The 13,945-nt window shown below is 59.1% G+C and overlaps 2 protein-coding genes across 2 annotated transcripts; one reads left to right on the top strand and one right to left on the bottom strand.

Moving 5' to 3' along the window:
• The first annotated feature begins 3,925 nt into the window (after positions 1-3,925).
• Positions 3,926-4,324, top strand: SYCN (syncollin). Its single transcript, XM_077840070.1, has one exon. The coding sequence runs from the start codon at positions 3,926-3,928 to the stop codon at positions 4,322-4,324; it is 399 nt and encodes a 132-aa protein (XP_077696196.1).
• Positions 4,325-8,069: 3,745 nt separating this feature from the next.
• NCCRP1 (NCCRP1, F-box associated domain containing) lies at positions 8,070-13,057 on the bottom strand. The gene is made up of 6 exons (XM_077840138.1): positions 12,862-13,057; positions 11,121-11,189; positions 10,387-10,474; positions 9,472-9,567; positions 8,539-8,680; positions 8,070-8,210 (listed from the first exon to the last, which is right to left on the bottom strand). Exons 1-6 carry the CDS (start codon positions 13,055-13,057, stop codon positions 8,070-8,072), a joined length of 732 nt encoding a protein of 243 aa, XP_077696264.1.
• Positions 13,058-13,945: the final 888 nt, after the last annotated feature.

Raw genomic sequence — 13,945 nt, 5'->3', positions numbered from 1 at the left:
CAAGTTCAACGAGTCCTGCCATTGAAACCCTGCTGCTGTCAACCTGCCCTGCTGCCGCTAGACCAGACATCTACACAACTGAATGGGGAGGAGGTGGGGGAAGAGAGACAGAAAGTCTGGATGGGACCGTCTATATTTTTAAGTATTGTATTTATTACGTACCAGGAGAAGATCCTGGCTGATGACTGGCTGGAAAACAGTCACACAATGTAGCTTTCTCCTGGCTCGCCTTCTCAGGTCAATGTCAACCCCTCAGATTGCATCTGTGGGTTAGCAGATCCTGCCGGCCTCCTCGGAGATTTACTAGCCGTTCCCTTGGCTAATTTCCTCTCCTTTAAGAAATTACGGCCTAACGTTTTCGAAAGGGACTCGCGATCAGCGCTGGTCAAAGCACGGCCAGTTCCGTGGCTTTTTATCCCGGATTTGCAAACTCACTCTGAAGCAGGTGGACAGAGTTGTTGGATTTTCAAACTGTTGGATTTTCAAAACTCGTGATTCTGACATTTCCAGTATTTCTCAATGTTTTCATTTAGACGGTGCTGGTTTCTGCTCACTGGTGAGTGAACACAGCTGGTTTCTGCTCACTAGTGAGCGAAATTCAATCCTGTGTAGAAGGCGCGCACGGCTACCCAGGGGGTGAATTTCACTCCTGCAGAAGAAATTCTGCATTCGTGTTTTGAGGTTCAATCTGCCGTCCCTGGCTGCAGCACTGTTACAGAATTGTGTGTCTTATTTATGTAATTTATTTTCAGTCCCTGGAATTAGCAGGGTAATTGTTGAAACTGGAGTTTGATTAGATATTTATTTATTCACGGTTCGTCATCTATGACTTAGATCATCTGTTAAGAGAGACCTTCCATCCGACATGGTGCAATGAGCCGACTTGTGTGTGTGTGTGTGCAATGCCGCCCTCTGCTGGGGGGATTGAGAACTGCTCAGACATATGTCATGTGCCCTGTACCGCTAATGGAGGGGGTATTTTAATAATTATTTATTATGTGAGTGGCAGGGAGCCTGTGATTTCAGAAGGGGGGAGAGAATCTGAGCTCTCTGCACTGTGCCATTTTGAGTGATGATGGGAGACATTTCGCTTGGTCCTCGAGCCTTTTCCTATTGCTGTGTTGTGCCTTATGTCAGTGTTAATAAAAGGGCTGGTTAAAAAAAAAAAAGACCACGTATTTCTTGTCATCTGCATCGCCCTAGGGCTTGGGCCAGGCTGGGAGAGCAGTTCCATTTGCATCATTCTTGGGGCTTTCTAACGCCATCCCCAAAGCAGCTGCAGAAGGAAAAGACACGGGGCAGCTTTGAATAAGACACAGTGGTACAAGGACCAGCAGGGATCAAACCCACCACCTCTGGGTCTTGCCGTTCTGGAACAAGGCCCAGCCACAGGGATCGAACCCATGAATTTAACAGCACAAGGCCCCGGCAATTTAGCGAAGGCTACAGCACCACGGGAAGGGGACAGCGCGCCACCAGGAGCGAACACCGAGTCCACTCCTACGAGGGCAGCGGGTTCGTTAATCATTTCCCGCTCTTGCTCTGCTGCTGGGATCCGTCCAGAGAAGCACAGGGCCCAGACTCTTGTACCAGGTTCTCTCCCCTCAGCTGGGGAATCCCCCCGCTCCGAGGTCAGGCCCGACACCGATTCGCTCTCACTTTCCTTTTCATCCCTTCTGAACCCAGGGAGATCTAATGACAGCCCAGAGGCAGAGCCCCGAGGCAGAGCCCCCCCAGAAGGCAGCAGGGTTGAAGACAACAAAACTACCCGTGGAAACGGACCACCGAGGGCCGGGCGCATCGTTGTAAAGAAACCGCCATCCTGATTTTGCTACCGCGCTCTCGAGGAGCGGGACACTCCCAAGCGGCTCCAGGCCGCCGGGAGCCTTGGCCTCTCAACAACGCGCCAACCTGCTCAGGGCCTGGCCGGTGGGGCCCCCCGGCTCTGGAAACCAGTGGGATTGACATTCACCGGCCAGTGCAGCCACAGCACCCCCGGCATTTTCAGTAGCTTTGCTCCAGGGATGGGTTTATTTCTCCAAGTCCGAACAGCTCAGCGTAAGTCAGGAGGGGTGACTGGGAGCCCCCCAGCTGTTTCTTGGCCTCTTACCCAAGACCCATCACCTGGGAAGCTTCTAATTAGCGCCGGGTGGTGGTGAGCGGCTAAGCCCCGCCCCAGCCTGGGAGGCTCCTCCCACCCGAAGAAAACCACGCCAGGAAAGTAACCACCCCGCAGCACCTCTCCAGAGGCTGCTCGCCCGCAACAGTGAGGGGTCTGCAGGACTGAGAGCCCCCCCGCCCCCGGGGACTCCCCCACGAGGCCTCTATAGACAAAGGCAGGGCTGTTCTCCCAAGGAAACTGACACCCCCAGAGATTTGACTGTGGGGGGGGGTAGATTTTCAGAGCTAGTAGCAACCAGCTGCCCTGTGTGCCCCCCCTCAATGGCTTGTTCAAAGTGACTGCTGGAAAAGCGAGGACTCGAACCAGAAACACCAGAGAGCCAGACCAGCATCCTGATCACCAGGATGGTCTCCCTTGCATGCAGAAGGGCTTCAAAAATAAGTTCATCAGTAACAATGCTTCCCTCCGCTGTCCCTGCTATTCCCAAGGGAACACAGGGTCTCTAGCAGAGAGGATTAGGCTGGGTTTTACAAAGGGATTTAGGCACCGAAAGCAGCTAGGCACTTCAAGGGGATCCTCCTAGGTGTCTCCTGCTGTCCTTAGGGGCTTACCTGCTGGTAGAGATCGGGCCCCAGGTTTCATCCGCTTGGCTCTGGAGCAGATCTTACGGGGGGGAGGGATAGCTCAGTGGTTTGAGCATTGGCCTGCTAAACCCAGGGTTGTGAGTTCAACCCTTGAGGGGGCCATTTAGGGTTCTGGGGCAAAAATTGGGGATTGGTCCTGCTTTGAGCGGGGGGGGAGGTTGGACTAGATGACCTCATGAGGTCCCTTCCATCACTGATAGTCTATGATTCTATGTTTACAGAGCTGCCTGGAGAAGGCCACATCCTTGGGAACAAGCTTGGCTAGAAGCAAAGGATCAGACCACCTCACACACACCTGGTTCGGGGCCATGACCCGGGGAGGAGGGGAATGGATAGCCGGGGGAAAGCACACACCTGTCACGGTGCGGGGAGCTTATCAGGTGTCATTCCAGCTGGTGGGGGTGGGGGGAAGGGGAACTGCTCTCCCTCCCACTCAAGGGTGAAAATGAAGCCCTGGCATCCTAGGAAAGGCAGGTGGTGGCTGCTCTGGGGACTCCCCAAGCAGGGGAGGGCATCGCGTTGCTCATTTTTGCTCTGCCTTACAAACAGGGAAACTGAGGCACAGAGTGCGTGAAATGACTCACCCACAGTCGTGCGGCACAACCAGGAGCAGAACCCAGGCGTCCTGACTGGAGGGACAGACTGGGAGTCAGGACACCTTGGTTCTCTTCCCTGCTCTGGGAGGGGAGCGGGGTCTAATGGTGAGAGCAAGTGGCGGCAGGACTCCTGGGTTCCATTGCCCGTGATATCTAGTGGTTACAGCACAAGAAGTTTGGGGAGTCAGGACTCCTGGATGACCTCCGTGCCCTCCCAGGCCAGAGTTTCCCTAGCTATAAAATGAGGGGGAGGACAATAACACTTCCAACTCCTCCAAGCCCATTGGGGGACCGCAGTGAGTGACCCCACCTTTCCAGGGGGAGCAGCCCCCCAACCCCCTTAGCTGCCACCCCCCCCAGGTGCCCATGTGAGGCCTCGGTGGGGGAGCTCCCTTGGCAGGACACACTGTCCTCCGCTGTGCCACCAGCTTTCCCTTTTCCCACCCTTATCGCACCCGCCCCCAGCGTCCTCAGGCTCCCCCGCCCCGGCAGGGCCCCAGCCTCGGAAGGGGGGCTCTATAAACGAGAACCGCTGCGGAGGCTCCCCCATCGGCACCGGGACGATGGCCACCGCTCGCACCCTGCTCCTCCTTCCTCTGCTCCTGGCCTCGGCTTGGGCCCAGTGCCCGGCCCCGGCGGATCTGAAGAACGCCGACGGGAGCAAGGTCTGCTCCCAGCTGTACGTCGACGACAGCCCCTACTACGCCCAGTGCTGCGGGGGCGACGTGCTCCAGGTGCAGCCCGGCGACGACATTCCCTACATACCGCTCGGCTGGAACGACAAGATCTCGTCCCTGGTGGTGGCACCCCTGTGTGAGCTCAACGTCTGGTCCAGGAGGGGCAAGGAAGGCTACACCCGCAAGTTCAAGAGCGGGGTGGTATATCGGCTGCGGGAGATCAAGAAGGGGCTCTTCGGGGACTGGGACAACTCCATCTCCGCCTACTACTGCAAGTGCTACTGAGGCGAGGCCAGGGATGAAGCAGTGAGACCAGGCCTCCAGCCGGGCCAAGCCTTTATCCCACCGCTCACACCAAACCTCCAGCTGGGCCAAGCCTTAATCCCACTTCTCACACCAAACCGCTCACCGGGCAACCGGCATCCCTGACTGCTTTGGTATTCAGTGCCTGCACGCCACCATGATATCCGCCTCCAGGAACAGCTGCCCCATGGCGCCTGAGCGATTGCTGCCAGATCACAGCCCCATGGGTTCGTGCCAACATCCCCAACCCCCTCTGTGGCGGAGGCTTCTGGGAGGGCTTTAGCCCAGCTCTCGCAGGTGTACTGTTTGTCTGAAACCTAGGTGATTTCCCGGCAAGAAAACGCTAATGGAAAAGCATCTCAGCGTCAGAGAGCTGTGCAGAGCGGCTGGTAAATTCCCCTTTAACTTGCAAACCCCTTTGCGGGAGGCTGTGTTAAGCTGAACTTTATCCAGCACCTAGCGCGTTCTCGGCGATACCAAATAACAATCAGTTGATATTAACAAATAGACTACGAGCTTTGGCTTTTAGCTGGTCTGAGTGACCCAATTCAGCATCCATTTAGCAGCCAGAGAGGTTAAATGCTCTACTTAATACTTCCAGGCAACTGTAATCTTCAAGCACACAGGCCTTGCTTGGTTTTACCCCCCAGATCCAATTTTCTTCGAACCCTCTCCCCCACACCCTGGCTTTTATCACGCCTTTCCCTGCAATAAACAGAACTGCAATGATGAGCCAATACTAGTAATTGCTAGCTCTTCCAGCAGCAGATCGCAAAACGCTGCACGAAGGAGGGCGGTAGCAGGATCCCCATTTCACACATGGGGAAACTGAGGCATGGAGCAGGGAGGTGACTTGTCCAAGGTCACCCAGCCAGTGAGTGGCAGAGCCAGGGATAGAATCCAGCCAGGCCACGCTGCCTCTCTCATTTTCCACTCAGGGTTTAGCTATCTCAGCCGGTACTCAAGGGTCTAAGCCCCTCACAATGCGTTTATCCTCCAGCGAGGCAGAGCAGCGCTAAGATCGCTATTGTACAGCTAGGGAAACTGAGGCACAGAGTGACTCAGGCCAGGTCTGCGGCGGGAAGTTTTGGCAATGCCGGTGAGGAGAGCGGTGGCTGGGTGCGATTTCTATAGTGGCAAAGACTGTAGTGTCCACGCAGCGATATCAGCGGAAATGCCCTTGTACCTGGTGAGACGGGATTCCCGGGGTGCAACCTGGGACTGTAGGACCGTGGGGCCCCCTTGTCTCACAACCCTGGGGGTTGTCAGTGCCTTACCGGTGGCAAGCACCAGGTGCTGTTACCACTCAGTCCAACGGCGTGTGGAGTCCCGCACCCGGCTAGATTTCATGAATCCCAGAGCCATTCACGGATCACACAGAGAAAGGCACTAGCCAGATCCCCCCAGCTCCCAGCTCTGTATGTTAGGAATATACGGTCTGGCCCTGCTCAAGACCCTTTCTTGAGCAAGGCGAGTTTATTCATTGGTTCACCACGTTGTCACTGGAAAGGGACGGTAAACCCGGGCAGATTTACCAAGCACTCCAGTCAAAACTCACCGGTAGGAGCAACAGTAAATTGATTACAAAAAGACAGATTTAAGTCAGGGGTTCTCAAACTGGGGGCCGGGACCCCTCAGGGGGTTGCGAGGTGTCAACCTCCACCCCAAACCCCACTTTGCCTCCAGCATTTATAACGGTGTTAAATATATAAAAAAAGTGGTTTTAATTTATAAGGGGTGGGGTCACACTCAGAGACTTGCTATGGGAAAGGGGTCACCAGGACAAAAGTTTAAGGGCCACTGATTTAAGCGATTACAAGTGATAGGAAAGTCGGAGTTAGTTACCAACGAAAACAAAAGCAGCGCACAATCTCAATCCTAAACCCGTAAGGCACTTGGCAGGGTTTTGATCAAGCAGGTTTCTCACCCCGTTGCATGTTACAGTTCATAACGCACAGGTTTCACCCTTGAGACCTGGGCCAGTTCCCCCCGGGTTGGAGTCTTCAGTCTTCCAAGCGTCCTTTTTGCTTGCAGCGTGGGGGGGTGGGGGTGGGAGAAAAGTGAAGCCGGGGACCCTCCCGTGTTCTGTTTTATACCCTAAATCCGTGCGCTTGGAGAATACAAGTCGAGACATGTCTGGGGGGCGCTGCCGAATTTCCAGGCAAGGTTGAGCAATTCCCCTGGGGTGGCCTTATGCAGGTGAGTCAGTGAATTGTAACTCCCTTGCTGGGCAATGGCTGTTCGACACCCACCCGGGCATTGGTTACTTCCCTTGTTCGTGCCTCTGGGGATTTAATATCTGGGCGATTCCCCAACTCACAGCATATTTTAGTGACACCCGGCCAACGCACACTCATACCATCATAAGCACCAGGGATGTACAGATTTAGAGAGAACAGTGGCTTTCAGCAGATCGTAACCTTTCCCGCGATACCTCGCAAGGCATGCTTTAGATGAAATGTCACAATTATCTAAAATGATGGATATGGGGTTTATAGGGCTCTCCCCCCAGGTCCAGAGTGTAGCTTATTTCACCTGGGGAACTGGGACAAGCTCTATCTGCCATGGCAGGCTTCTGCTGGTATCAGAAATGGAGCTTTGGTCTCCCAGGTCTTAGGTGGGAGCCCAAACCACTGGACACCTGGGGTAGGGGCTGTTTATACAGGGATCCTTCACCAGCTGCTCAAATGCAGCCGTCTCTGGGGTGGAGCGCAGCGGCTGTTTATACAGGGAACCCTCGCTCAACGCTAGGTTGCAGCCACCTCTGGGGTGGGGGTAGCACTCAATAAAGGCTTGCTGTGGTGTACCACAGGGGAAGGGGGAACTGGGGCTGAGGCCAAGAAGACAGGCTGTAGGCTCACAGGAAGCACCAGAAATTCTTTAATGCCACTGCTCAGGTCCCATCTTGACTGCAGCCTCCCAGCTCCCCTGCAAGTATCACCCCATCAGGCAACTGGGGCACAGACCTGATGTGCCTTGACTCAGTGTCACACACTGAGCCAGAATCAGAAGTGCAAACCAGGAGGGCTAACCACTACACCCCACTCCCCTCCCAGAGCTGGGAATAGAACCCAGGAGTCCTGTCTCCCAGGCTGCCCCACCCCCACTCTAACCACTATGCCTCCCCTCCCAGAACAGGGAATAGCACCAAGGAGTCCTGACACCCATCCCACACCCCTGCTCTAACCCACTAGACCCCACTCCTCTCCCAGAGCTGGGCATAGAACCCAGGAGCCCTGGCTCCCACCCCTCCCCTGTTCTAATCATTAGACCCCACTCCCCTCCTAAAGCTGGGGTTAGAACCCAGGACTCCTGGCTCCCAGCCCCCTTCCCCAGCTCTAACCACCAGACCCCACTCCTCTCCCAGAGCTGGGCATAGAACCCAGGAGCCCTGGCTCCCACCCCTCCTCTGTTCTAATCATTAGACCCCACTCCTCTCCCAGAGCTGGGCATAGAACCCAGAAGTCCTGGCTCCCAGACCCCCTGCTCTAACCACTAGACCCCGCTCCCCTCAGGAACTTTTATTAATCCCTTTCCTTTGGAGCCATCCCAGCAGCGAGGCTGACCTGACGGGCCCCACGCAGCCCCAGCTTTGCACCCAGGGCACAGAGAGGGGGCTGGACTCTCAGCTCCCAGTGAATCCAGCGCCGATCTTTGTCTGGGTGCTGTCGTCAGCCCTCCGGGGGAACAGAAACCGAACCGTGCCCGCCCCCGGCCCGTCCGTCCGTCAGTCCCGCAGCTGCACGGAGACGCTGCTGTCCGTCGCTCTCGTGCGGCAGAGCCCACCTGGCGTCTCGGCGTTCAAGGTCCGGTGCTGGAAATGGACGTAGCGCACTCCCGGCCCGTAGCCGTGGAAAACGTGGGAAACCTTCGAAAGGGCAAAACCATTAGGACCTGAGCCCATGGCCCCAAGGAGATACCGAGCCCCACCCTTGTCCCCATCTCCCCCTCTGGGCTCAGCCCCCACCACTGCCCTGGCAAGGCCCAAGCCCCCTGTGACCAAGTGGGAAGCAGCTGTAATATTTGCATGATGCCGATGCGTGCCTCAGTTTCCCTAAGGGGTCATGCCCAGGAGACTGGGACCTAGCCCAGACACTGTGTATTCAAGTCATCCCTTCCCCCTGCTACCCCTGAGCTGTCTCGCCCCTCTCCCCGCCCCCCCTTCCCGCGGGTGGGGAAGGGAGCGTCTCCCTTACATGGCACCAGTTCTTCTCCTCCCGGGACGCCCCGTGCTCGGGGCCCTCATGGTGGAATTCCCGCAGGGGCGTCTGCCCGTCGCCGGCCAGCAGCCGGACGTGCAGCTGGTAAACGGTCTGAGCCAGCCGGCTGTCCTCGTACCTGCACCAGAGCAGAGGGCAGTTAACAGCAGCCAAAATCTGGGGTGGTCGGGGGAGTTGGTCCCCATAACAGGGGTGGGGGGGAACGAAGGTCAGGGATGGGGGGCATAAGGGAAGCTCAAGAAATCCCATTTCTCTCTGGCAACTAGTAACCACATGAAGCCACAGCTGTGACCCAGCGTTTCATCAGCAGAGCTCACAGCACCTCCCAGAGGGGGGCAGGATCATGATCCTCATTTTACAGGCGAAGCCTAGGCTAGAGTGGGGGAGAGGGAGGCAGGACTCCTGGGTTCTGTCCCCAGTTCTGGCTCGGGGAGGGGGTCCAGTAGTTAGTGTTGGGGGCGGGAGTCAGGACTCCTGGGTTCTCCCCCCAGCTCTGGGAGGGAAGCAGAGTCTGGCGGTTACAGCAGAGAGGATGGGGAGCCAGGACTCCCAAATGATCACAGGCGGGGAAACTGAGGCACAAGAGACGGGGCGGTCGCCCAGGAGGTAGAGCCAGGAATGGAACCCAGGTGTCCTGATTCTCAGCTTAGTGCCACCCCCCCTGCCCTACTGTCCTTCCTGCCCATAGCCTGGACATGGCTCTGCGCAGGGCGTGGGAAAGGACACTGAGCCCCCTTCGGCCCAACCAAGGCACTGCACCGCGGTGCCCCATGCCCTGGCCAGCGCCCCCAGGGGATCCAAGGCAGGGCTCATATCTGGCCCTGGGGAGCTGGACCACGGACCGGGGGAGGGGAGCCGTGGCAGCAACTGGGACCCGCCCCCCCGGGGCATTCAAAGGAGAGCCAGTACCAGTCCATGACAGTGATGTTCGGCTGGTAGGAGTCCAGGAGCTCTTCCCACAGCCCCTCCGCCAGCAGGTCGACCTGCTGCTGTTTCACGCACCAGCTGCAAGGAGGGGGAGGGGAAAGGATCAGGGAGGAGCGGGGCAGCCAGGAACCGCAGGGGAGGGGTGTACAGGGCAGGGGGCATCTTTCTGTTCTGTGTCCGTACAGCGCCTGGCACAATGGGGGCCTGAGCCATGACTGAGGTGCTGAGGGTCTACCATAACACACCTAATAGCAATGACAACGTACAGCGCCAGGCACAATGGAGGGCCTGAGGCGCTACTGTAATACACCTATTAGCAATGACAATGTACAGTGCCTGGCGCAGTGGGGGCCTGGGCCACGACTGGGGCACTGAGGTGCTACCGTAATGCACCTAATAGCAATGACAACGTGCAGCGCCTGGCGCAGTGGGGGTCTGGTCTATAACTGGCACACCTGGGTGCCACGGTAAGCCAGCTAATAAATAATACTCATAATTCTTCACAGAGGCTGCTGGACTCAGACCCGCCCCCTGGTTCCCTCCTGTCGCCTCAAGCGTCGGCCAGTGTTGCCACATGGGGGCGATCTACACCCTGGCCTAACCTAGGCTGGGTGGTGCCGCAGGCTAGGTGTGTAAAGTCCAGCAGCTCTAGAATGAGGCCTGCCTCCCGCTCCCCGTCTTCCCACCCCCACCCCAGGGGGGGCTGCACTAGCTGGCCGGACGCATGCCCAGCTCCCTCTCTTCGGATCCAGCCCAGGGAGGCACGTGCCCAACGCGCCCGGATCTCCTGCTTGAGCTGCGCGGGCCCAGGGGGCGACAGGAGGGCCATAAACCACGTCTATGGCCCAGCCACGAGTAGCTGCCAGATCCCCAGGCTGGCCCAGGACAGATGCTCACCTGAAGCACGGAGCCTCAGAGCAGGGCTTCTTGCCAGCCTCCTGGGGAGGCAGCTTCTCAGTGCTAATGGCCCAGCCGCTGAAATTACCTTGGAAGGGTTACAAGGAGGGTTAAAAGCAGCAGAAAAAAGCCGCCCTGACAGCAATCGGGTCTGCATAGCCAGGGGCGGCTTCTACCAGGAGCCAGGGGCACAAGAGATGCAGCTGGCACTAGGGAGCACCAGCGGCTTATACAGGGAGCCCCCCATTCAGAGCTGCAATGCAGCTGACTCTGGGGTGGGACAGGGCCGCGGTTTATACAGAGAGCCCTCTTCAGAGCTGCAATGCAGCTGACTCTGGGGTGGGACACGGCAGCGATTTATACAGGGATGCAGCTGATGCTGGGGCGGGACATGGGAGCAGTTCATACAGGGAGCCCGCATTCAGCGCTGCAATGCAGCTGACTCTGGGGTGGGTCATGGCAGCGGCTTATACAGGGATACAGCTGCCCCCAGGGAAATCAAAGGGCACCCAGTTTAGCCCTGTGGGGGAGGCCGTGAAGCAGGGGTGAAGTACGCAGAGGCAGGCTTTCCTGCCTGATGCTGCCCCCTCCTGGGACACACAAGGCAGCTCCCAGCAGGGCCAAGCCCAATCCCCACGCTGCACAGCGCCCCATAGGAGGACGACAGATGGGGAGGGGGCTATTTGTTTCCTTGCCGACCAGCCCCGCCCCAGGCTCCCCTTCCCTGCACTTACCCAAAGACTCCAGTGACACCCGGGGGCTGTTGGGTGGCAGGTGGGGAGCTGGCTCCGAAATGTTCACACCTGATGGGGGGAGGGGGAAATGAAACACACAACAGTGTCACCCCTCCAGCCTAAGCACGACACCCCCCAGCCCTCCACAATCCTACCCAGCAGCCCCACCCCCATCCCCACTCTCCCTCTGCCCTTCCTCTGGCTGCTTTACAGGGAGGCAGCATGGCTCAGTGGGGGGGTTAGCATCGCAGTCAGGACGCCTGGGCTGTATCACAGAGCGGGGGCTAGTGGGGAGGGGCTGGGAGCCCAGACTCCTGGGTTCTCTGCATGGCTTTGGCCAAGCCACTTCCCTGCTCGGTGCCTCAGTTTAGAGTAGCCGGGGGGTGGTGGTTCTAGAAGACGCCATGGGGGAGAAATATTTGTAAGCATGTGGGGCCGGGAGGGGCGGGGGGGGATGCTGATTCATCAAGCTAATGGCGCAGTCCCAGAGCAGCTGCCCTGATGGCACCTGGGGCAATCCCGGGCAGCAGGCTGAGACTGGCCTCGGAGCTAAATCCTTTCCTCCGGAGAGACAAGCCGGGACAGGCCTCTGAGCCTCCTTCCCCGCAGCCAAACTGGTTCAGCAGAGACCTCCCCAGAGACGGGGCGGCCTTCGGCCCACACGAATGAGGAGAGATGTTAACACCCGCCTGAGGGATCCCACAGCACGTCCCAAACGGGGAACCACATCACCTGAGATGCGGCTGCCTCTAGGGTGGGGCAAGGCGACTGTTTACACAGGGAACCCTCAACTAGAAGTGAGATGCGACTTTCTCTGGGGTGGGACGTGGGGGGGCTTTTTATTCAAAATCCCTCCCTCTGCCCTGACAACCAGCTGCCCCTGGGGTGGGAGGTGGCAGCTGTTGACACAGGGACCCCTCACCCAGCACTGGGCTGCAGCTGCCTCTGGAGGAGGGTGCAACAAGCAGTTCATCAGCTGCCCAGGACCACCACACGATGCAACCACCTCTGGGGAGGAGCACAGCAGCTGTTTACAGAGATCCCTCCCCAGTGCTGAGATGCAGCCACCTCTGGGGAGGGGCAGCTGCTGACACAGGACTCCTCTGATTAACCCTTCCTGCGCTGCCTGGTCCCGGAGCGGCCCTGGGGGAAGTGCCGGCATTTGGGCAAGTTACTGGAGCGAGCGAGGCAGGTGCTTAGCGTATGGGCGGGGTGGGGGGGGGTGCAGCTAGTCAGGCTCCCCCGGGCGCATTCCAGCCCACCCACGCTTGGCTCCAGCCCAGCAGCCTGCTGGGTCCTGGGAGGGGAGGGGCAGGGGAGGGATCTGCGGGGGGGGCTGAGGAACCTTTCAAAAGAGCTCCTTGGGAGGGCAACTTTGCCTACCTCCGAGAGCCCCCCGCAGACCCTCCGCTTGCCAGGCACGCCCCGGGGTTTATTAAGCAGGGTGCCCCCCACCCCACACCCCCTTCCCCTACCCACGGCCCAGCCTGGCCGGCGAGAGTGGGAGCTTTGCAGGGCATGGATGGTGTGCAGCGCCTGGCACGATGGGACCCCGGCCTTTACTGCTGTACATATCAACACCCCCCCACACACACAGTTCCTCCCCGGCCCGGTTTCCCCTGTTCCCCCCACATCCCCCCAAGCCAGGGCTGAGTCGGCCCAGGAGCAAGGCCCTGCCCGAGGGATAGGGGCGGTAGGGGGGGCAGCTGGCATGGGTCGTTGGTGGCGGGACAGACGTTACCTTCGGGGTTGGGGTTCTGCAGCAGGTTCCTCTCGAAGGGCTTGCGTTCGCACAGGGCTTTCCAGTCGGGGTCCCTGGGCAGGGGGACCCCCCTGCGGCCCAGCTCCCAGGCCCCTTCGACCTCCTGCTGCCAGCTCCGCGGCTGGGCCCCGGGGGAGAGGGGCAAGGTCTGGGCCTGCAGCTGCTGGGAAGCCATGCCGAGGGGGTTGCAGGCATTCGGGGCTGGCGGAGGGAGCCTGGGATTCCTGCCCGGGCCGCCCCACCCCACCCTGCCCAGGGCGGGACGCGGCTGGGGTAGGGGAGGAGGAACAGGAAGGGTGGTGGGGCAACCTCGGGGTGGGGGATCCAGCCGCGGTGAGGGTGGGGAGGTGATGACACGGGCTGCGGACAGGCGGGACACGTACACACACGTTATGCAAGCCCCAGAGGCGCAGCCCCAAGGCTCTGCCGGGGCCCCTCACTCCTGACCCACAGCCCCCTGCTAGCCCAGCCCCGGGCTCCCCAACTCTGCCTCCCCCAACACACACCCCTTCCCAGAGCTGGGACAGGAACCCAGGAGTCCTAGACACCCCCTCTCCCATCCTCTAAGCCACTCCTGCCCAGAGCTAGGAAGAGAAGAGAAGGGGCACGGGGGGGGGGAGCGGGGGTGCTGATGGGACCTGAGCCAACCCCAGCTCCGTGGGGGCAGGGGCCTGCACCCTCCACCAGGAAGTGGTTTGAAACAAACCCGCTCAGGGATCAGAACCTGTTGGCCCAGCCCCAGCAGAACAAAAGGAAGCCAGGCGCCCGGGCCGGCGCCTCCCACGGTCTCTTCCTTGACACCCCAGATTCCTGGCGCCGGCTGGGCCCTTGCGGCCGCTCCCTCCCACTCAGGCAAAGGGCCAGCGGGAGGCAGCAGCAGCCTTGGTTGTAGCAGCTTCCAGCCCTTTCGCCAAGCGCGCGATGCCCAGAGATGCGGCCAAGGCTGGGGCGGAACGTCACAGCTAACAGCAACGCCCCACCTAGCTGAGGGCCGGCCCAACCACTTGAGCCTGACCGCTAAGGGATTTATTGCGACTGGCATAGGCCCAAGGGTCGGGGGCTG

This window comes from Eretmochelys imbricata, chromosome 23 (genome assembly GCF_965152235.1).
Source record: "Eretmochelys imbricata isolate rEreImb1 chromosome 23, rEreImb1.hap1, whole genome shotgun sequence".
NCBI classification, from domain to species: domain Eukaryota; kingdom Metazoa; phylum Chordata; order Testudines; family Cheloniidae; genus Eretmochelys; species Eretmochelys imbricata.
This window is presented reverse-complemented; position numbering and strand designations above follow the sequence as displayed.

Bases quoted from the DNA above. Each gene is read 5' to 3' on its own strand.
- SYCN (XM_077840070.1), top strand. From the start codon at position 3,926: ATGGCCACCGCTCGCACCCTGCTCCTCCTTCCTCTGCTCCTGGCCTCG.
- NCCRP1 (XM_077840138.1), bottom strand. From the start codon at position 13,057: ATGGCTTCCCAGCAGCTGCAGGCCCAGACCTTGCCCCTCTCCCCCGGG. The intron at 11,190-12,861 runs GTAACGTCTGTC...TCCCCCCATCAG, and splicing joins GCAGAACCCCAACCCCGAAG to GTGTGAACATTTCGGAGCCA. The intron at 8,211-8,538 runs GTAAGGGAGACG...GCCCTTTCGAAG, and splicing joins AGGAGAAGAACTGGTGCCAT to GTTTCCCACGTTTTCCACGG.